Consider the following 23,614-nt stretch of genomic DNA (forward strand, 5'->3'; position numbering starts at 1 on the left):
ACTGTCTTCCTAAGCAAGTAGGCTGTAACAGAGTACAAGTGTTCCTGTGTCCTATTCTTGCCTACTAAATGTGTAAATGTGAACGTGGATCATTGGTGGAGGTTGAGCTTATGCCACTCCAGAATACTCTGCTGCTTAGTAATTGCCACGTTCTCATATGAGGCAGGAGAAGTGGGTTTTGCATCCCCTCTGGCAGAGAGGAGAATTGGATGCAGGACTCTGAGCATGCACACAAGATGTAAAACTGATCTATTCTGAAAAGATTTCCAGAAAACACTTTTTGATAATTTAGCCCATATTGTGGTTTAGCCCCAGCCAGAAGCTAAGCACCACACAGCTGCTCCCTCACTCCCCCCCTCCTTCCAGTGGGATGGGGGGGAGAACCAGGAAAACAGGTAAAACTTGTGGGTTGAGATAAGAACAGTTTAATAACCGAAGTAAAATATAATACTAACAATAATAATAATGAAATATAATAATAATAATAATTGTAATGAAAAGCAATATAACAAAAAAAGAAGGGGGGGGAACCCAGTGATGCACAATGCAATTGCTCATCACCCGCTGACCGATGCCTGAGCAGCGATCCGCTCTTCCTGGCCAACTTCCCCCCATTTATATACTGGGCATGACGTTCCATGGTATGGAATACCCCTTTGGCTAGTTCAGGTCAGCTGCCCCGGCTGTGCTCCCTCCCAGCTTCTTGCACACCTGCTTGCTGGCAGAGCATGGGAGCCTGAAAAATCCTTAACTTAGGATAAGCGCTACTTAGCAACAACTAAAACATCAGTGTGTTATCAACATTATTCTCACACTAAATCCAAAACACAGCACTGTACCGGCTACTAAGAAGAAAATTAACTCTATCCCAGCCAATACCAGGACACCCAAATTCACAAGTTGTTTCTGTGTTGCTGAAACTACCATTTTAGCAAAGAAAAATTCGTCTAGGAAGAAAGAAGGACAGGGAAGGAGAGGTGGTTGCCGTAGTTTGGTGGGACTCCTGCAGGAGAAGGTCTTTTGGAAAGAGAAGCAGACATTCCACTCAAGAAGGTTGACTGAGGCAGTCTGAAACAACATCATCCACAGCTGCTTTGTATTTCATGAGCAGGTTAAAGACTCCTTTGTGGTGAACAGAGGCTAGAGAGAGCATTGAGACGTGGCCTCTGATTCCTGTAGGGTGGTCACCACTTGGCTCTATCACAGCAGTCTGCGTACTGGGAAGCAGACAGAAGCTTGGTTGTAAAGTATGCAGTCTGGTTGGTAAGTGTATTACACTAAAGTTTTGCTTGGCTTACGGTTGGGATGCCCGTGTGACCAGTACAGTATAGTAAGTTTTCTACATTGAATTTCTAAAGCTCTATTTTTCATATGTGTATACAAAGATGTGAAAACATAGCTATTTTGCACTACTGTTTTGCTCTAAAATTGAGCTGCTAATAGGGCAGCTAGAAGCAGGATAAAGCAAGCACATCTGTTTTAGCTCCAGAATGAATGTTCTGGTATGCTGACGCACTGAAAATTTCAAAGCACAGCAGTATGTATAAGTGGAAGATCTTGAAAACACTAGCAAACTTTCAACTTTTCTGTCGTTTCCTGAAGAGATTGGTTTTATTAAAAATCTGTAAATCATATGTAATGGCAGAAGTACTGTTTGGTTAAATGTTTAGTGGGAAGTGCTTGGAGTAAGTATATTTAAAGCTTTTAATAAATATATTTACATTATTTGAAACTAATTTTGAAGACCAAAAAATTTTCGTATTTGTCAAGCAAAATCTATTCTAGCCCAATGGAAATTCAGTTATCTTTTCTTATTCTAACATGTTTACAAGTTTGCTTTACTAACTTCTGTGTCATTTGGGAAGATTATCTTTTATCTTCAGGACATACTGAGTATGTATTTTAAGTAATATGTCAGCCCGATCTTCCAAAAATGTGATTACGCAAGCTGTTTTATGGAAAGGAAACCAGATCGCAAAAAGAAGCAGAAAATGCTAATCAAACTTGTCGTTTTAACCACACGTACAAAACACCCAATTCTTCAGATATGCTAAGCACCTTCACTGCCTTCATTGGAATCTGTGCATAGTTCATTTTCCATCAGATCTTATGTTGTTTTAATACACTAAGCAGAAAGGTAGTAGTATCTTCCACTTCACTCTGTCATTTTTCTGCTACATCCATCTGCTACATCTATTGTGTAGAAGTTACTTGCATGCTGTACTAATTGCCTTGGTTTCTTTGAGATTTGTATTGGGTGATTTCTTTTCTGTACTCCTGCTAGCTTATGTTGGTATCCAGGCCTTTCTTCTGCTCGTTAAGACTGATTGCTATTTGGTGATATTATTTTTATATTTTATCTGTATTTCTTTTTGTTGTTGTTGCAGAAATTGTTTTACCTAATACCTAGAATCTTTCAGGCACATCTCATTTTAAAATCTGACATTCTGGTAGATCTGAAGCCCTTTGCAGCTGAGTGTTAGTCCTCAGCAGACTATTGTATGCTTTTTTGAAAGTTGAGTGATACTAATGATAAAGGCAGTTGCCAGTTTATTCAAGGACAGTCTTTAATACAAACATCTGTACTGCGTATGATTTCTGATCTCTAAGTTCAGAGCACACTTAAGGTGGGGTATCCTTCCAGGTATTAGTGGAGGAAGACTTTTCCTGCCACCAGGAGTGAGAAGAACTATAACCAGTTGATGCAATCAGTAAGATTGTCAGAATATAAAAAAAAAGGCAATAATTCCATATTTTCCACTTCAGAAATGGTCTCTTATTTCAGAATGTCATTAAGTATTTGTTTATCTAGTAAGGTGATCCTCTGTGTGTATTTTTATGTGATCATTGCTGCTTTTGTAATTTTCAGATTTTTTTCTTAACTTCATTTTCAAAAGTACCAAGTCAAATTATTTCATACTTTCCACTTGAACTTACTTAACTTCATAACACAGGCTTGACTTTTGAAGGCCAAAGTGCATAAGGATGGGTGCACAGTTGTACCTTTATACACTGTAACCAATTTCTTAAAAGGCATTGGGGAGTCATATTTATTTCTGTAACTGTTGAGTTTTTTTTGAAATCAAGTTAAGTAGTTCTCTGTTGTTTAAAAATACTATTTATCTGAGTCAGTTGCTTTCTTTTCACATTCGATCTTCAATGAAAGGAATGTGATACAGGCTATACATCTCTAAATACATTTTATACAGGCCAGTTATTTTTGTCAGGAAACTGAATCAGATGTTGTCTGAAAAGCCAACTTGCTATTGTTTGTAGACTGGACATGGAACAATAGACAAATCTGTTTTGAAGATAATATGATGCTTTTGTAGTTGTTTTTCTTCTGATATTTAATGTGTTGCAAACACCCAAGATCATTCTGTGGTATTTGTGGTTGGCTTTTTTCTTGTATTTTCCATGGTTTTCATGCTGACTTTGATGGCAAATACACCTTGTATTATTCTTTGGAATATGAGTTCATATGTATCCTATTTTGGGGGGTTTTTAGGTGAAACTATACTCCCATAGTTAACAGGTTCTTATTCTGCGTCTCTCTTTACCTGTATGTGAAGAGATTAAAAAGTTTAACAGCAGCAGTTGTTGGTATTTCAGAATACTTATTGTTTGATTTATCATACACAATATTGATGGATGGGAGTTTTTCAGTACAGGTAAATATTAATGTTCTATCCTTCAGAAATAAAATCTTCCATCTCAAAATTATTCCTACTCTATGACATTAAAACTTTAAACTTTTTTGGTTACAGTTTTGAGGATATTCTGTGCCTTGCTGATTCCTCATCTTTGTCAGATATCACCCTTGATGGCAATCCAATAGCTCAGGAGACATGGTACAAACACACTGTTCTCCATCATATGATGCAGCTCCGACAGCTAGATATGAAGAGAATCACAGTAAGAAATTTCTGTTTTCGTCAAACTTACTAGATCCTTAAATTCAGAAGTAAATTGTAGGGTTTTCTGTGTATATATGTATATTAAAAATACCACCATTTTTTCTTAATTTAGTATGCAGTTGAATGGTGTATAGACATTACAATATTTAAAACTTCAGCCTTTTTTCTTTTGTTCAGTATTATGTAAGGGTGTGCTTTTTTACTTCATTTTAACATGTTTATTTTTAAATGCTTAAACCCTTCATTAGTAAATACTGTGTGATCAGTTGCCATGTGACATGAGAGAATTTGCAAAGCTTTTGGTTAGAACTTTCTCAACACAGTCTTTACTGGTTTGCTGTATAGCTGAAAAGGAACAGCATATTTCTTCTAAAGGAGTAGTCTGTTTACCCTAAAATTGTTATCTTCTGTAATTTAAAAATCTTGTTGGTTTCTTTAGTCTGCTTCCCTGAGGAAACCTGGTGACTACACAGCTTCTGTGTGTCTGTCTGTATTTCCCCCTTCCTTACCTAACCTACTCTTCCCATTCATTTCGGTTTCTGCTGCTCAAGTTCAAGTAACCTTGATCAGAGAGGACTTGCAGACAACTAAGTCTCCTACAGACTTCTTGAAAATACACTGTAAGGTAGAGGATGAAGGGCAATCACTGGGGGCCTTACCATTAAGTCAACTATTTTGTCTCTTAATATAGGAATAGCCATGCTAATTCTTCTGTGTCTACTCAAAAGTGATGTGTAAGCATGACCTTCTTACAAGAGATATCCATCCAACAGCAAGATAACAAATATAATATGTTTTACAAGCAACAGTGTTGCAGTGTTACCTTTCTGGACCAGGTGCTGATACATACACCTTATTTTAAATGCTCATTTGCTTTGTACAATGGCTGTACTGCATTATAAATTGCACTGGTTGTTTCACCATCTATCCTGTTGTCCTGTAGCTAATACACCATGAGTATAAAATAGAGCCAATTATGATATAAAATATAACATGTATGTGGAAAACATTATTTTTTAAATTACTATAGTATTTTAAAAATTACTTTAGTATTTTTAAAACACTAAATACTTGTTTGTTCACAGGTATTCTATGGTTTGGAGGGGTTTTTTTTGTGAATTTATACTGACTGAATTGAATACTTGCTAATTACTTTGCTTTTAAAAAGATCGTTTGCTCAGTATTATTTCAGAAACTTGAGTCATGTAAAGAAAATGTCTTTCCCTTCCCCCCCCCCCCCTTCTCGAGAGGAGACGGATCCTGGTAGAACTCTGATGGGAAAAACTGTAGCAAGAGCTCCAACTCCTTTTTAGACTCTATGGGATCTGTATGGGGAAAAAGCTATTAGAAATGCCCAGCCATGGGAAGAACTTAATCTGGGTTCGCACCTTGTTAAACATCAGAGAATCAACCACAAGACAAAAAGCCATAGAAAACCAGGCTTCATCAGTTGTGCTGCTCGTAAATCTACTTGTACAAAGAATGTGTTTTGCATTCTTTATTTGCCTTCTGGTTTTTGAGCCTTGAGTACTTTTTAAATATTTTCTCCATGTAGAGGGTGCTATATGTTTTCTCTAATAAAAGCTGTGTTACCTAGATAATCATACGACTTACGAAACTGGGATTTTAAGAAAAATAACAAGTATCATGAGATTTGTGATAAAATTAGAAAGCTGGCAATGCCAAATCCAGCTATTCTGCCTAGTAATGCAACATGCTGTTGCCATCGGCTGTAAGGGTCAATGTAACTTGGTGGGGAAATAGAAGTACGATATTGCGTATGTGCTTTTTCTCACTTGATTAGTATACCTAAACTCTGATGACATTTATAGGATCTTTTCTTCATTAGTCTGAAGAGCATCCAGCCCATTTTGAACTTAAGTGTTGCTTTGTCTTGTAAAGAACTGAGAGTTGGACCAGGATGTTGGGTTTTTCTGACTCGGAATTATTCACTAACCTGTTCAGAAGCTCTTCTGCTCGAGAGCTGAGTTTTAGACAATTGTTATTTCTGCTTTTAACTTTTCTTTTACTTGCTGGCTTCACCGGGACAGGAAAATTATTTCAAGAAAGAATAAAATCTGAAGGATATTTTCAAAAGTTTGTAAGAGACTTTGAAGCTTTATTCATATTGGTTTTCAAGAAGACATGTGCTCTTTGGAGCCAGGCCTTTTGTATAGGATTCTCTGGAGAAAGGGAACCATGAAGCAAAAGTCTGGTGGTAACTGCCTCTGCCTTAGGGAACTATTCAGAAACATATAGCTGCCGTGAAAATCAAATACTCTCCACTTGGAATAAAATGTTTTTGCATTGTAATTGTTCTAATATTTCTTAAGTTGGGGCAGATTTGCCTTTATTCAAGGGATTGCATCATATTATGACAACTTTTAAACCCTGACCTTGCACCAACCCATGAGGAAGTTGGTGTTTTCTTAGGCCGTCTCATTCCTAAGCCATTTATGAATGTAAGATTTAAGCTCTTAAACCACTGCGGCATGGATCCAGTGGTGGTGAAATCAGTGGAGGTTAGTCACTTGTAACGAGTTCCATTGTAAGACTGTAAACACTTAGTCATTAGAAGGTGATTTTCAGCTGAAAAACCCAGCCACTTTGTATTGTGTATCTAAAACATCAACTCAGTGGAAATCTTTTACTTTCTCAAACATCGATAGATCAGTCTAGAGGCTTAAAGAGTGGGGAGGTGGCTGAATTACCGTGGCTGGACAGATTACTGTGTGTCACCTGTGTTAACCATCAGTAACTGACTGTAACAGTTACACCTTTAGTCCACCTTAGTTGTGAGGTAATGTGACTTGATTTATGGCTCAATGAAATAGACTTACGTGCAATTGAAGTGTGTTACAGTCAAAGCAGGCTCAGGTTGCATATGTAGTCATTTGCATTGTTTGGTTAACATACTATAATGGTTGTTTTTCTGGGCATTGAAGCTTTTTGAATATGTTTTGTAGTTTGAACTTTTGAAAAAGTGGACCTATCCAGTGGCACTTACAGTTTAGCTGTGACCTATCTTTTTTTCCTCCAGTCTTTCATAACAGTAAGCAGATAACTGGCTGCAGATATGTAATAAAATATTAAAATATGAATGAAATGTGTACATATTCCTTACTGAGAAATTATTTAACCAGGAACACTTGCTATCCATCACTTCAAATACACTTTCTTAACAGAATTTGCTAAGTGTATATATATTTATATATGTGTGTGTATATGTAATATATAGTGTGTGTATGTATTTTTTAAATGTGCTGTGGTTCCCAAATTGAAAGACAAGCGGCATTTTTTTAACAGTAAAACTTTGGTTCTTTTCATTGAGGTTTTACAGGTTTTGGATGCTTAAAGTAAGAAAGCTGTGATTGGTTTTGATTATTTGTTTCAACATTTCTCTGCTGATCAGGGAGTAGGTTCTACTGCTTTATCCAGAATAGAATTTGTTATTGATTCCATCACCACTGTGGAGTGTTATGGTTTTTTAGGGAAGGATCCCTAATTTTTTTTTCTTTCCACTTGAAAACAAGATACTTCAGGAACTTCTAGTGTCATTCCTGTGGACCGTAATTCTCTCTCTTAAATCAGGTCTTGCGAAAATATACTAAATTAATACTAAAAGTAAAAAATGTAGATATATCTCATTGTTAAATATCACTTAAAGAACAATTCGTCAAAAAATTTGTACTTGGTATTTTCCATGGCTATATTTCTACTGGAACTATCCTAACATTCTTCATTCTTGTGTAAAATCAGCCTCTGTGGTATACATAACAAAAAGTAGTCCGCCTTCTGCAAGTATAACTGAGCTGAATTTTGTGTATTTTAAGTGTACTGTGTTGAGTCTCTTTATGCCTTGAAAGCTTAAATGTATATTCCAGGCCGTTCTTCATATTCTCCTTTTTTTTTTTCATTACCTACAGTAGTTTATATCAAGTATACTATAGCTGTTTCTAATCTACAGTAAAATTATTTGAATCCATTTAAGGTAGATGTACTATGGAAATGAAATGCTGCATTCCTTGTGTGCTAACTTAGCATCTTTTTCTCCCGTGACTTAAGTGGTATCATTTGTTGAAAAAGAACTTGTTTGAATAATAAAGCAGTAGTGAGGAAGAATATGTGCATTCCATTGTGGTCTCTTTAGGATCCTTCTGAGGTCTTGCTGGATGTCACCTCTTGAGACTGATGACGTGATGATAGGTTTGGCCAAAATCAGTGGTGCCACAGTTGCAGTAGTGCTCGTGTAGCACCAGGGGGAGCTATCAGCATGCCAAAGCTTACAGATACAGTTCTGTTGCCGCTCTAATGGAAAGTTTTCATAAGGGTGGTAATAGCTTTAATGTGCCTTACTCTTCTTGTGTTCTGTCGCTACTGTTGCTTCACACTGAGAATGTAAACTTGCAGCCTCAAAATCTCGTTGCAGAAAGTGAGAATTCTGCTTCTTTAGGAAGTATATTCCTCCCTCTTTTTCTTCTTCTCTCTCTTTTTTTTTTAAGGTGGCTTCTTAGACATTTAGTATGTTTTTAGATGGGAAGTGGAGAGCTAATAAATGGAGGGGATTTCAATATACAAGAGGACATCCAAGTCCTTTTGTAATGATCTGGCACTTTGACCTTCTTGAAAAGCATCCCCCCTTGTCCAGCAAGGTTTGGCTCAAAGAAGAAACAAATGAGGGGGAACAAAAAAAAAAAAGGAGATAGAATTTCAAAGGAGCTAGAGCTGAAAGAGAAGAAGGAGTGATAATAAAAATGAATTGTGGCAAGATTATTAAGGGCTTTGTTTTATAACTCTGTGGGTTTTTTGTGGATTTTGGGGGGGATGCTGTGTTTTTCAAGGTTGACTGCATGTGTTGTGTAAGATTAATCAAGAAACGTGTATGGACTTGATTTCCATAAAAAGTAGATTTGGCCCTTGATCTTTATTCAGATGTTTTCTCTATCATTCTGCCTTTATGAATACTGAGTAAAACTAGGATATAATTTCTTTTGTAAAAGAAATAGTATTTTTAAAATGTCTGTAATTAGGATAAACACTTGATCAAGAAAAAATTTCTTATTTAGTTAATAAAAGACTTGTTAGAACGTAATTTGCATTAGTTCATTTCATTCTTCGTATTGAGACTGTATTGGCAGGGAAAGTATTGGACTGACTTGAGGGCAGTAGACCCTCATATATGGAAGACAGCGTCATAAAGTACGCATTTGGACTGTATTAAGGGAAGGCTTTGAAGAGGAAGATAGAAGAGATATTTGTGGAAGCTGAGAGAAAATGGAATTAGGGAACTTTGGATGTTTGCCTTAAAGCTTGGGGGGAAAAAAAAACACCTTAAATTGTTTTGAAAGGAATAAAATTAATGAAGGCTAATTTCTTATAGATTAGTGTCATTTTGTTCTCTAATTCTCACCTTCCCCAGTGTGAAACACAACAATACCTCAAGTTAGTTTGGAGCTGAGTCTGATGACTGGTCAGCTGTTTTCTGCCAAATAGAATGGATAATTTCTGCTTCCTCTCCCTCGGTGGGAAAACTAGTTTACATTTCTTTCTACATACCAATTTTATATAATCAAACTATTAGGGAACAAAAAAACCTTAATTTGAGACTTCTAAGCATACTTTAAGTTATTTAATATGTTCAATGTGTTGAAAAGTCATTAGAGAAGATTAAGACACAGAAATTGTAAAAAGCTTGTTTCTTTAGGAAACCAAGTTAAAAAGCATAAATGCAAGGTCAAATGAAGAGATTTAATTAGAAAATAGAAAAAACCCAAAGCCACTCTAACCCACTTTCTATAGAAAGAGGGCACTAACATAGTTTGCTAGTGTTTATATTTTATTTTAAGACTTCAGGTTTTTCTAAGTAAACGCAATCGTAGTACACTGTAACAAGTAATTGGAATAAATGGCTGTTATGAGAATAATGTTTGTAGTTCTTAACATTTTGAATCATATGTTGAGGAACAGTACATTTTTATTTTGCATTATTAATTATATATTCATATTTGTGGCATATTACTGTATAGGGTTTATTTCATTATTTTCACAGCCTCACCCTGAACCCTCCCATTCAGGTATTGGGTTTCATTGTGTAGTATTTTGTTGTACTGGGATCTAGAAGGCCTTCTGTATCTGTGTGTGGGTTTATTTAATTATTTATTTATTGTTGATCCTCTTTTAACATGGACTAGTGACCTCTTGAGGTCCCTTCTAACCTGGATTATTCTGTAATTCTATGACACCAGCCCCTTGGTAATACCCTGTTTAGGAAGAACTGAAAAGCCAGTAGCAGAGGAGGCTGCCAACAAAACTTCACCCTCAAAAGGCCAGAAGTTGCTTTCAGAACCAAAAAAAAAAAAAAAAAAAAAAAAAGAAAAAAAGTTAGGCTTTCCAACTAGTGTTCCAGAGAAATTCTTGCATACAGTTGGGTTAGAGAAGCTTACTCTGTCCAAAGCCTCATGCCTTAATCTACATTAAGGTATTCCTCTTGTTTAATATGTGCATATTAGGTTAAAGTCATGGAGGAACAATTTGGAAGTTTGTTGTTTAATGACCTTTCAGATTGATGTCAAAATCCATGGTATGGTAATGGGTTTCAGGGGGGCTGTACACAGATAAGAGTTTGCTATGTGAACCTAACTTCTTATGCTTTGGAAATTATTTTCTTAAAAATGTAATAGCTATGCTAAGTGTGAAGTTCCTGTTTTATTGTGTCTTCCAGTAAGCATTCACCCATGTGCTTAGGGGTACTTACAATGCTCTAAACATAGTATGTTTTATTTATATAGAAATTTTGACATATCAGTATGTCTTCATGGTTGATGATGTTTTGTGTTCACTTTTGTTTGTTAATTTTCTTAACACATGACTTTCTGGAAATGAAAAGGTTAGAACAGGAGCTTTCTATTTTGAGGGAAATCAAAACACTTTCTGTACGTTCTGGGAAGATACTTTAATAGAAACACCCAAATGGCATGTAAAGTAAATCAAAGTAAGTTCAAGTATGCTTCCCAAATATTTGTGTTGGAAGAACTCTACACTTTTTACTTCATAGTGAACATTTCTTTTGTTACTTGGAAAATATATGTTCTAAAAATACCATGCTGTGAGAATGTTTAGACTTCTGTAATTAGGGAGCATTCACCCTAATATGGGTGTATTGCAGTGTTAAATTGCTGTACCAGGAAAATCAAGCATCTTCACTTACATGACTTTCATTATTTAGGAATCAATGACTTTCTTCTTGAAAATTCTTGAATAGGTAATAACACTGATGAGAAATAATGTTAATGTACTACAGTTAACTTTGAAAATATTCTTCTTAAGTTCTGTTGCTGATTGAGAAAAGTAAGCCCCCTTATATGGGGGCAAGTTTATAATGATAAAAATCAACCTTAGATTATGATTCGAGCATAAATAGAATTCAGCTCATTCGCTCTGTCTTTTCTTACAAAAAAATTGTACTAATTGCAAAGCCCACTACAAAGATACAAAGATATAATGCAAGTATATTTAAAAATGTTCTTTTTCACTGTCATACTCACCATATGCTTTATACCTTTTCAAAGACCTTTACAAATACTAGTTTTAAATAGCTTTATCATCAGTATTTGTATCTGAGTAGATATCTATTTCTTCTGTATTTCTTGATTTATAGTTACCTATTTTATTGTTTTTAATAACATTTAGAACCATTAAAATGTTAAAAATCCTAAAATTGTGTAATATTTGGAAACATTAAAATGTTAAAAATCCTATAATTGTATTAAAATTTACATTTCAAATACCAACACAAAAATGTATGAATAATTTATCAGTAATACTTTTCAGAATCTGATTAATTCCTTCTTTTATGAAGTTGTTTTTCTTTTTTTCATCTAGGAAGAAGAAAGACGTATGGCATCTGTTGCAGCAAGGAAAGAGGAAGAAAGGAAGCGTGAAAGCCATAAACAGACCTTGCTTAAGGTATTTTCTATGGCTATTCTAAGCCTACGGTAAACAAGTTTACAGCAATAATCTATATCCTAATATTTTTTGCTGTAATTCTTACATACCCTGATGTGCCTCTGTCTCTTTAAACTTTTTTTTTACAGCTTAAACAGTGCACTCCACAACTGAAACTCTCTTCAGTCAACTATGCAAGTTATACTTTAGCAAAAAACCCCAGTTGAATACATGAGTGTGATATATGTAAAAGGATGCCAAACTTCATTTTCACAAATCCAGAGATAAAGTAAATCCAGATTAAAGTAAAGGACTTTTCAGTGATTTCAAATTCCTTGAACTTGGTCTCCTCCATTTCGGGTGAGTGCTCTAACTGCTGCCATGCAGGGTATTTTGAAGTAGTTTTTCCTTCATTCTTTCCTGTTGAAGTTGTTCCTTTTTGTAGAAAAAGTTAAGCAGTCATCAGAGCAGCAGCTAGACTCCAGCTGTCTTCTTTTTCAGAAGAATGCTTATCTACCAGTCCACCTGGCCTGGTTAATGCTTATATGCATGAGGTGGAATAGCTCTAACAGGGGAGACTGAGGTGCACTCCAGAATACTCTTATGGGGCTGGTGACTAAATGACCTATGTTGCTAATAGGAGACCAAAGTTCAAGGATCTAAGAGTATCTGCATTCCATTTGTTGTGTGAATATCGCCATTTGTCTCCAAGTCATTTTTCTTTGGAGAAAAAAAAGTGCCTAAAACTTTTTGTCATCCAGTAATGGTTATACAAAAAACTCTTTCAATTTGGCAGTCAAACAAACAAACAAGAAATTTTCATGTATCCATATTGTTAAGTTGGTAAAATCATATTTCATGAAGGGGATTAGACTGGAAGTAGTTGCAGGAGGCTGTAAGAAGTGTAGCAAATTTATATAACTGAGAAATAAAAAGGCACAAACAGAATGTTAGCAGTGTATTAAAAGATGTTTTAAGTATATAAAAAAAAACCCAAGAGCCTAAATATATGAATGAGAGAAAAAAGAATTCCATGTCTAGTGCCTAAGTATATATTGTGATTTCCTGTATATTTGTATCCATGTATATTCTGATTCTTGGTTCAAAAAAAATTAAAAAATCAATATAAAAAGAAGTCTTTGATACAGTCTTTTTTTTTTTTTTTTTTTTTTTTAAAGCAGTGTTGTGGTTTGTTTTGTTTGGGTTTTTTTCCCTGTAAGATACTGTTGTATTTAAAGTCTCTTCAGGTTTGAAGTTTTGGTGCCAGTTCTTAGTAACATAAAGAAATGTGAAATTAGTAAATAATAGTCACACATGGTGTTATTTTATGCTGCTGAAAAGCTAACTGTGTCTCCGGACTGGAAAAAAAGTAGGTGTTTGTTTGTAGTTCATGTTCTTAACCATTAATGTCATGTTCCCTTGTAGCAGAAGGATTGTTTGTCTTGATGGCCTAGATTTCTCAGTGCATTTTGCTAGTGGAAACTTCCTTTAGAAGAAAAAAAAGTATTTTTAATGTATAATGCTATTACTACTCAGATTTCAACATTAAATTGTAGATTTTGTAATTTAATCAAGGTATCTTTGTTATCTTCAAATAGCTAAGTGGCATAAGAGCCAAATACCAGTATCTTTTGCATGATTCGGTGATTTTTGTTTCCTTTGTAAATATGTTCTTATGTGTTATGATTCTGGTTTCTTTTTTCCTGTTCCACAGATTTGAATTGAGAGGAACAAATCTGCTCATAAATACAATGTCCAGTGAAAAAACTTGCGAACTATAGGATTTTCTTCATAGTTAAATCTGAAGAAAATATTTAGAGAATTATATTCTGCAATTTTTGTTGCTGTCACTTTCCTCCAAACTTTCTTAAGCTATATGCAGTGTAAACGAAATTATAAGCACTTGCTCAGTAGCAAACAATTGCTGTTTTCCTGTATTCACTGCATCAAAAAAGTTAATTTCAGCAATGTCATCTCTTCTTTTTCCCTTGCTGATACTTGTCTACCTTAACAGTGGAGTTTCTTCATTTCCCTCTTTCCAGACTATATTTTATTGCTTAAAACCCACTCCTCTGGGAAAGTTTGAGATGTACTTCAAAACATACCGAGAATGTAATTCCTTTCCAACAGAGGCTGAACTTAGTATTTCCTGGAACAAGAAATACTTATTACTAGCGGAATCTTCACACTTCTAAAATTTGCTTTTTGTAAAATGAATTCTTGGAAGTTTTCAAAGCTCTGTAGGAATCCAGCAGCCCACAGCTGAGGGCTAACAAAGCAGTAGAGCTGTATGGTAGTTGAGGTTATGAGGAGACCCTCACCCTCCAGAACAAACAGGATTTTCTAAATGTGATTGGAAGAAAATGCTGACTATTTCAACTTCCCCTACTTTCTGTGACATGGAGCCCAGTCATCACTGAAGTCTGTAAATGTTGGGCACTTAGTGTTCTCTAACCAGATAACGTCATAACTCTCTGGGCAAATGGAATGTGAAATAGAGGTTTGAGCTCTTTAAAATGGAAAAACTTTCAGAAGAAGAAAATTTTTAAAGTAGATTCCATGTACTTTCAATGTCAGTTATAGCCAATTATGGACATAATTTCTATCAATGTTTAAAGTCTAGTAGATCTATCTCTGCATTATCAGGCATTGAAACAGATCATGCTGTTTACTCTCTCTATAATAGCTGCAGCATGAGGGATTTGCCTGTAGGTGTTAAATGTTTTACTGTGAACCATTTATATGCAGTTGTTCTTTGTTCTTAAGGAAATACCTAGGCTCCACAAATTAGCAGTCACAGATAATGAAATGCCTGCTTTTTTGTTGATCTACTATTTTCTGGTTTTCAAAGAAATACTCATTTGTAGTGCTTTACACTTCACATCTCCAACACAGTACTGTGAGGAACATTCTTAGTGAACTACGTTACAGTGACGTCCACAACTCGTCCACTGTGAAAGGAATTATGTAAAAACATGATGGTAACAGTCACATCAGGAGCATAGTGAGTATAGGTCAGACTTAATGTTTCAAAAGTGTTAATTTCAAATTGTAAGATTAGGTTTACCCTGGTCCCCTGCCTTTCTCCATAGGCATATCAAGTAAATTCTCTTTTTTCTTCCTATTTGAAAAAAAGGGGCTATAATAAAACTTTGTGGTTTGTTTTGATTTCCACCCCACCCACCCCCCCCCCCCCCCAGCCATGGAGTCTGTCTTAAAACAGAAATGTAAATGTTCAACTTTAAAACAAATAAAGCCTTTCTAGCCTTCAGTATTTTTGGTATGGCCTTCTGAATCCTCATCAATACTGTGTTGTTTTCTTGTATCTTAATCAGCCTAACAAAATATTCTAAAGGAGACAGGAACTAATATAATGATATTTAAAATTATGATACTAGATGGGCTTTTACCACTGGTAAGAAATTGATAAAGGTGGATAGCTTATGCTCTAAGGAAATAATTGTTAACAGGCATTTACCTTGCCTGAGATCCTTTTAGACCCTATTTGAGATCATTGCAACTTGAAGCTAACAAGTACTTGCTGTTTCAATCCAAAATTTCATGGCATAGAAGTAGAATATTCATTAGTGTATCTGAAAAGTATGCACCTTTTATCCTTCCCCTGTTTATGGGTAAAATTAGTGACAAATACACAGGCTGCCTATGAACTGCTGTTCATACTACCTAGGGCAAATTCAGGTTTGCCTTTTTTCCCCGCTCCATTCCAAAATATCAGGACATTTGTTTGTATTCCAGTTCCAATAGTGATGTTCTGAAGTATATGAGAGAAATTAAAGGATTCTTAGAATATCATGGGGTTTTAATATTTCCTAAGAGTGGGAAGCTTTAAATTAAGGTTGTTACTTTGTATGGACTTGAAAGCTACATTTCTATAGCAACATCAATTTAGAGTATGATATTGTAAACCAAGAAATCATTGGCTTTGATACTCTGTTTTCTCCATGTTTTGTAGATGTAAATTTATTTTATGCTAAGCTTCTCTATAATATTTTCCTCTCAGAAATTCTAAGTCACTGTTCGAGTTCCATTGAGAGCAGTGTAACAGTGAGATGGCTGACTCCCAGAGAATTAGATATGGTTCAGAAAAACCAAATGAAGTGAAACTAACAATGAATTTACCCTTTGATATTATTAATGTTGTACAGTTTTCATTTGATGAGAGTTCAGCTGCTAGTCCGTGAGCTCTTACAAAGCACCTTGTTCTTTAACCTTTTTAAGTATACTAAATTGGTTATATTAAATCATATGTATCTGTGATACAATAGAATAATAATCTGTACTTAGAATCATAGGTAATTGACAGATTTGCATGACTATACAGGAACAAGTACTTAACAGACTTTTGAAATACTGGTTCATTGACAAGACCTGTCTAGAATATAAAAACTACTTAAAAAAACTATTACAAAATATTTGAACTTAGATCTGTTGTAGTCCTTGTGTCTATCACGAAGGTAACTTCATTTTCTGTTTTTATGAAATTGACTTTTTCCATTTTTCAGAAGGTAACTTTTTTCCCCCCACGCAGTGTGTTGCAATTACTGCTAAGACTTACAACAGTTGCATAACTGTCTTAGCTGAAGTGCTAGGGTCACTCTAGCAGCATGGAGGAAAGTACAAGCAGTCTGCCCTGTTTTGTGGGAGTATTGTTACAGGCAGCTCCAGGCTGTCAAAATGAGACTTCGGTGGTTATCCAAACTAAATAGTTAGCTTTATTCTTTCTCAAGTTGTGGATTTCTTATGTTACTTTTCTTGTTTCCGTTACTGCAAATTTTGTGAAATCATTGTTTGCTGGCAGTTACGCAAAATAGCACTAGAATGATGCATTGATTTTAATGCATAACCACCAACCAGTACTATCGTTTCTTCAATTTAAATGTTTAAAATGTTTTGATTAAGCAGCATATTTCTTTCAGAACAAACAAGTGTGTTGATACTGCACTGTCATAACTTATTATGACTTTTATATCTTGTTTCAGGAAAAGAAACGGTTAACGATTTGTAATATTGCTCGTCAGTGGGAGATACAGCAGAATCGAATAGCTCTTGTGGCTTCTTTAAACCAAGATAAAGATAACGAGCCCTGTCAGATCAATGGCAGTGCTGCATATGTATTTCCTGAAGAAAGCAGGTATTTTATTGGGCAATACTTCTTCTTGTTCATGTCTTATATTCCAGGTTACTTCTTCTCACCTCTGAGATCTCACTGTATTTCATTATCAAAAGTAATATATCTAGATAAATCCTGAAGAGATGTGTTACTTCGTGATTAAACCTGTTGACCCATTAGTAATAAGTAATATATATTAAATAAGTAATATAACAGCAACTCATTGACGAAAGAAGTGCAAGCTAAATTATTATGTGATTTTGCTAAATAAGGGAGGACTTAATGTTTGCAAGAAATGTTAAATATGAATTCCTGAGCTTTCTTAAGGCTGTTCAGTTCCTTAACAGCTTAGATTGTTGCCTTCAGTTGAAATGAACCAAATGAGGAGGTACGAGCATTACAAATGTTTGTAACCTCTTTGTGTATCAAGAGGTTTTATAAACTGAGTGTTGAATTTGTGTTCTTAGTTTGAACAGCAGCATCTCTTATTGGACCGCTTTCATACCTGTGCTATTTTAACAGCAGCAGTTCTTTGACTTAGTTTTATTCCTAAGATAATTTTTCCTAAGATAATTTTTGTATTGTTGATTTAAAATATAGTTATATTATTTTTGTGATACACTTTGTGGTTTATTTGCATCTAAAAGGTGACCATCTGGCATTCTATGTAATTTAATAACCAGATGCAGAACTTAATGAACAGTGTGTGCCTTGGATTGGCTAAAAGCAAACTAGCACACTTTCAACCTGGCTAGCTCAGGCAAAAGCCTGAAAAAATAGTCTGCATGAATTCAATAGCCAGTACAGCTTCCTGCTGTGCCTGATCAACACTGGAAATGTCAGGTACAGGCAGGAAGTCTTTGCCTCTCACAAACAGAACACATCTGAGTTTCAGTCTAGTATTGGCTAGACCTGGTTTTTGTCTCCAGTTGAGTGCTGCATCTTTTGAAACTTTTTTCTTAGCATTTTTAAATTTCTGTAGTCCTTTCTGTTCTTGTGCTTCCAAAGCTTTCCCCCAAACATATGTTTAGCCACTGCTTTCTTGCCTTCTTGGTTTCTTCATGATTTAATTCAGTGTTAGTAATCATCCCATGTGACCAAGTCAATGTAACTATGGTAGCTTGAGCATTGTCCTGTTAATGAACAGATTCTCATTGCTTGAGAAATCATGATTTTAAGTAACATATTAAGACTTTTTCCGTGGAGTTGTAGGAAGGATCTTGGTGTAATGCTCTCTCTGCTTATGCTGGATACAGTGACTAAAGTTGATTTAGTCCTTGTAGTTTCCTGACCACGAATGTTAGGATTCTTTTGTTAAATCTACAGTAATAAAATATAACGTATAAAATGCTGTTTCAATGTTCTTGTGAAAGTTTTTGTAGTTTAAGATGTGTAGAATACGCTGTAGAAATGAAAGTGGTTACTTTAATGAAATATCAAATTTCACCCCCCCTGAGGTGTTAACAAAATAAACCATGTGCTTTATTTGCATATATTATAATTCTCTTATGCAAATTACAGTGCGTTTAGTTTTCTGAATTGGAGACTTAAGTTTGGAATTTTTCTCTTTTTCATGACTGGTTAGAGAAATGAAAGTGTGATAGTGATCTTTATCACTGATTTATATTAGTTTAAACAGATTAATGAAAATGTGGCAATGTGTGTTAGAATTAAGAAGCTGTAGGTAACTGCCATTTTTTGCCTTAAAGCCTTACTGCTCTTCAGCTCCCTCTAAGTTAATTTTAACATTGATCTACTACTATGTTTTATAATAGTGAAGAATTTCAGAAGATACTTTCAAGATGAGTGACTAAGCAATAAAATGGAAGGTGAAATTCAGCGTAGATAAGTAATTACAGCTTCATATATGAAGTGGTGGCTCCCAACATTTCCAGTCAAGAGTGAAATCTTAGAGTTCTGGTTGATTTTGTCAAGAAAACATCACTTGAGTGATCACTAGTAGTCAAAAAAGCAAAATATATTAAAAATACTAGGAAGGTAGTAAAGAATAAAATAGTTTAAATAGTAACAGTCATTATGCAACTTTCTAAACCTGTAATTTGTGCTCATCTTGAATTCTCTGTGCACTTCAGGTCCAGTCAGCTGAGTGTATCATGTTGGAAGTAAGATACAAAGAGATGAGAGTTGAGAACACCTGGACTTATTGCTTAATTTTAAAATCACTCTTGTGAATTGGAAAGATCACATTATTTTAAAGAAATGCTTATTCATCCCTATTAATTAAGGATTAAACAAGGATAATAAGCCATAAGATTATTCTCATCTCTAAGCAGAATAATGAATCCTGATATCCTGATCAGATAATATGACATATGGGTTTGAGGAAGGAGTGATACTCTTGTTCAAGAAAAAAAAAAACTGTTCAGTACTGTGAATAGCGTTATCCTGGACTGGTTTTAACAACTGTCTGTTCTTAAAGCAATTACTCATATCATAACTTTTACGTTTCATATAGCAAACAGAATGTGAAGGTGACTTTGCTTGAATAAATACGTTGTTTGAAGTTGTTTTTAGATATCTAAAGCAACATGAAATAAGTTAGCATTCTGAGTTAAAATTTTTAAGCAGATTATTAAATATTAGTTATTTATGTAAATCCACCCCCACACACCCCCGCACCCCCTGTCCAACTCAAATACACCCAGAGCCTTTCTGCCAAAGAAGTAGAACGTTTGCAATGTTGCTTGATGGAAAGAGGATTTTCCAGCCCTTAATGTTTTTGAACCAGATTGGGTACTGCAAATGAATGAATGCTGAGAAATGCAATCGTATTTGACAGTTGGGTTTTCGTAAATGAAAGGACTATCATTCAGTAAGATGATGTTACTGTCTCAAAATAATCTCATTTCTATCACTGCATTTTTATTTCCTCCACAGGTCTCTTGATACAATATTGAGCAGTGCAGTACAAGGCTTGTCTGTTCTTGAGTCTCATTTAGTGGAAGTGGAAGGAGACACTCTTTGCTTGTATGGTGCTGGAGCGCTGGAGTGCCTGGATCGAAACTGGAGTGTTCAAACAGCTGGAATTATTGTCACAGTCTCCTTTATGTTCATAGAATTTGATGAAATTGTTCAAGTGTTAACAAAACTGAAGATAAAATTTCCTAATTCTGTGGTAAGAATGCCTCAGATTTCAGCTGTGTCAACAGCTGTGGAATATGTATTCTCTAATAGAACCTTAATTTGGCATAGTCACCCTTGAGTGCTTTCATATAAATAGATACATTTGTGATTACATATTTGCTTGATATTATCCTATAAGGCTAACTTTAACTTGATACTTCTTAAAAATCAAGACTTTAATTTAGATTCTCACACAGAATGGTGTGTTCTTTTCAGACTGGTTATTATTTCTCTTAATTCCTTTGACCTAGCTGGTTATTTTTAAGTTGCAAAACTGATGTGTAAATACAGTATTGCTATTCAACAATATTGTTATGGATCCATGGTATCAGGAGACCATAATTTGTGTTGTGAGTTCAAAGATCAAATAGCTGGTAGGATAAAAAGAGAGAGGTAAAATTCCAAGGGAACAGCTAGCTAAATCAGTACAGCTCTTGGAATTCCTCAGTTTTTGATGAAGGAAAAGAACATAAATGAGACATCCCTTTAGTACTTCTTTTTTGTTCTCTTTTTTCTTGGACATTTAAATCAGTCATTTTGAAGCAAATAGTAAAATAGTGATAACATACATAAAGCAACTTGTTACTCAAATTATATGCCTCTTGAGCTCCCTGCTTCTTTTTAAGGTTTTGAGTATAACACAACTTAATGGTTTAATTGAGATAGATAAATTTGTGGGGAACTTAAGACAAATTTATCTGTCTCAATGAAACAATTGTTTCATTGTGGGGGGAAAAATTTATGGGGGATAGCAGAATCTCAACTAAACTTTTATCTTCACCACCAATTTTTCCTCCTTCCCCTTCCCTCAGTGATGCTACTGTATAGCCAAATTTACCATGCTCATAGGAGCACTAGCATAAGGCATGGCTCAAAGAAAGAGCAGGGTATGACTTAATGCCAGCCTGCTATGGCTAAAAAAGCAGAATATTTAAAAACATACATTGTACTTATTTTTATGTGTGGATGTTACAGTTGCTTTCCTTGCAGAATTAAAACAAACATTGCTCAAGTAGTATCACTGCTTTTTGTAACATTGAAAATAGTAGTGCTGTTACTAAAGGGTTTGTAAATTGCTTGGCTTGTAATGTTGACATTTCTAAATATATGTAATACACCAATTGGTTGATACATTGATGTGTTGTGCCACAAAGACCTCAAATGAAGTGAGCTCAGTTACTTCATCAGCCCTAAAGACTGTTTATTTGAGTTTGAAAATTGTTTGAGTGGCACAGAATAGGAATCGTTGTGTTCACTCTTTATTGTTTCCTTATTTAATTTATTGTGGTTTGACTTTTTTTTTTTAAGCACCTGAAGTTTAAGGAGACAAATCTTGTGACACTGCAGCAATTCAATGCATTAGCCCAGATGCATCGCATTGAACAATTGACAGTTGATCCTCAGGGAAATCCGGTTGTCAACTTTACTTTGTGGAAATACTATGTTCTGTTTAGGCTGAACCATTTTAATCTGCAGAAGATAAATGGAGTAAAGGTAGGACAGTGTTGCTTCCTTCTTACTATTGGTCGTACAAGATAAATTAGCATGGTTTTAAAAAAAGCATATCATTTGCTAATAAAATGAGCAGAACCCTGTCAGTGTCCTTTCAGTATTGGGGGGGAAAAAAATTTAAATAGACTTCATAATATAATTTCTTGTGCTGTGCATTTGTTAAGTCCAACTGCACTGTGTTACAATTAGCAAAGCTGATAAGATTCTTAGTTGTCATAAAAATTATGTATTGTCTCAGATGTTTGCAGCTGCAAATGACAGTCCAAATCTATACCTGAGTGGTTGGGATTTACCTGAAGGGAAGACTTTTTATTATTATTTCTGCAAGTGTTTCTAAAAAAAATAAAAAATAAAAAAGAAATTAAAGAACTGCATGATTTTACTTGATTTTAAGAAGCACTTCTTTATTATGTTCAAAACTATCACAGTGCTGACATTGAATACTTATGCAAAAATGTGCATTTGACAGACTACTTAGTAGTTTACAGTATAGGATTATTTATATTTTCCAATGTTACAAAATACAGCTAAAATCATATTTTCTTCTTTAAGCCTATCACAGGAAAAAGTCTGTCAAATAGACTTTTTTCTTTTTTTTTTTTTTTTTTTTTTTTTTTCCCCTGGTGGCTATGTACGAGACTGTTAGTGTGTGGGTTTTTTGTTGGGTGTGTGTTTTATATTTAAATAGATAGGAAGTTAGGACACTAATATTGCTATTCTTTGTATTTTGTATTCCCATTTACATCAATTGAAAGGGAATTTATTCAAGCATATAAAAATGGTGATTTTATACTTGGGCTTTGATCATAAAGGGAGCGATGCAACAGAATGTTTGAATGTGCATTCAATTTTAAATGCTAAATAAGTTTAAGTGGGTTATGGAAGTTAATTAGAGCAAAAATAATGCATAGCTTCGGTGTTTAATTCGGTCATCATCTCATCTTCGTCATCGTCTCATCTTCATCATCATCGTATGTTTTGGATTAGATATTTTACTTGTTATCTGATACAGCCATAGCATGAATGTTGTGGTTTACTTGGTTTTAGTTCTGTAAAACATGCATTAGTTGTACAGAAGAGCAGGAGCGGGTTAAAGAGCTTACCTGAATTAACTATTGGAGAAAGAATAAGAAAGGATGAATGCAAATATGACTCGCTCCAACAGCACAGTATCTTGAAAAGAAAAAAAAAGTGATACTAATCCCATGAGAACTTTAAAATAACCTTGAATTTAGTACTTTACAAAAATAACCCATCAAAGTTGATTTAAAAAAAAAAAAAAAAGGTTGAATGTGGGTTTAAAGTTTTTCTTTTTTCCTGCATCATATTTTCAAAATCAACACTAGTGATTCAGATTAAAAGAAAATAGAAGATAAATCTTAACTGTTTGGTCTTCATGGAGAAAGAAAGGAAAAAAAGAAAATAACACAACTATTTAAGTAGATTTTTTGTTACAATCTTAAGGTCAGCAAATTCAGTCTTTGAAGGAAAACTTTGAATTTAATAGTGCTTGGGGATGAATTTAGTAAATGGATTTACATGTAGCACGGCATGCTTTTTACGTAGGGCATATATCAAATCTTAAATACGTATGACTGAAGAACGTTTTTGTCCTCAACAAACTTTTGCAGCCAGACCAGACTATATGAAGATGTGCACACAGAAATCTTTTCCTAGTGTCATTAATCATTTGAGAAGTGTCATAGCCAAGCAGAAGAAAGAGATGAACTCTGGTCGCTGTTTTTCATTAGTCTACAGCAGAAGTCATGGTATCCAGCTTTGCAGATGTATATTACCTTTTTTTTAAAATCAATAATAGAAAATTCAGTTTCAATGTAAAGAATACAAACCCCTGAAGTGTGCTCTTAGACCTTAGATCAGTCCTAAATAATAGTTCTGGATGACAGAAAGGGAAATGTGCATATTCTGCTATTCTGATTATCATTTGTGTGCAATGTTTGTGAAG

At 34.7% G+C, this 23,614-nt stretch overlaps 1 protein-coding gene across 2 annotated transcripts in view; it reads left to right on the forward strand.

Annotated features, from left to right (window-relative positions):
* LRRC49 (leucine rich repeat containing 49) overlaps nucleotides 1-23,614 on the forward strand; it is a 53,680-nt gene that overhangs the window by 24,624 nt on the left and 5,442 nt on the right. For both annotated transcript variants that reach the window (XM_050903583.1, XM_050903584.1), the window contains 5 exons: nucleotides 3,768-3,915; nucleotides 11,799-11,882; nucleotides 16,862-17,013; nucleotides 19,891-20,128; nucleotides 21,445-21,630. In XM_050903583.1, the coding sequence (XP_050759540.1) occupies nucleotides 3,768-3,915; nucleotides 11,799-11,882; nucleotides 16,862-17,013; nucleotides 19,891-20,128; nucleotides 21,445-21,630 (808 nt within the window). The remainder of the gene's footprint in view (nucleotides 1-3,767; nucleotides 3,916-11,798; nucleotides 11,883-16,861; nucleotides 17,014-19,890; nucleotides 20,129-21,444; nucleotides 21,631-23,614) is intronic.

This window comes from Gymnogyps californianus, chromosome 11 (assembly GCF_018139145.2).
Source record: "Gymnogyps californianus isolate 813 chromosome 11, ASM1813914v2, whole genome shotgun sequence".
Lineage (NCBI taxonomy): Eukaryota > Metazoa > Chordata > Aves > Accipitriformes > Cathartidae > Gymnogyps > Gymnogyps californianus.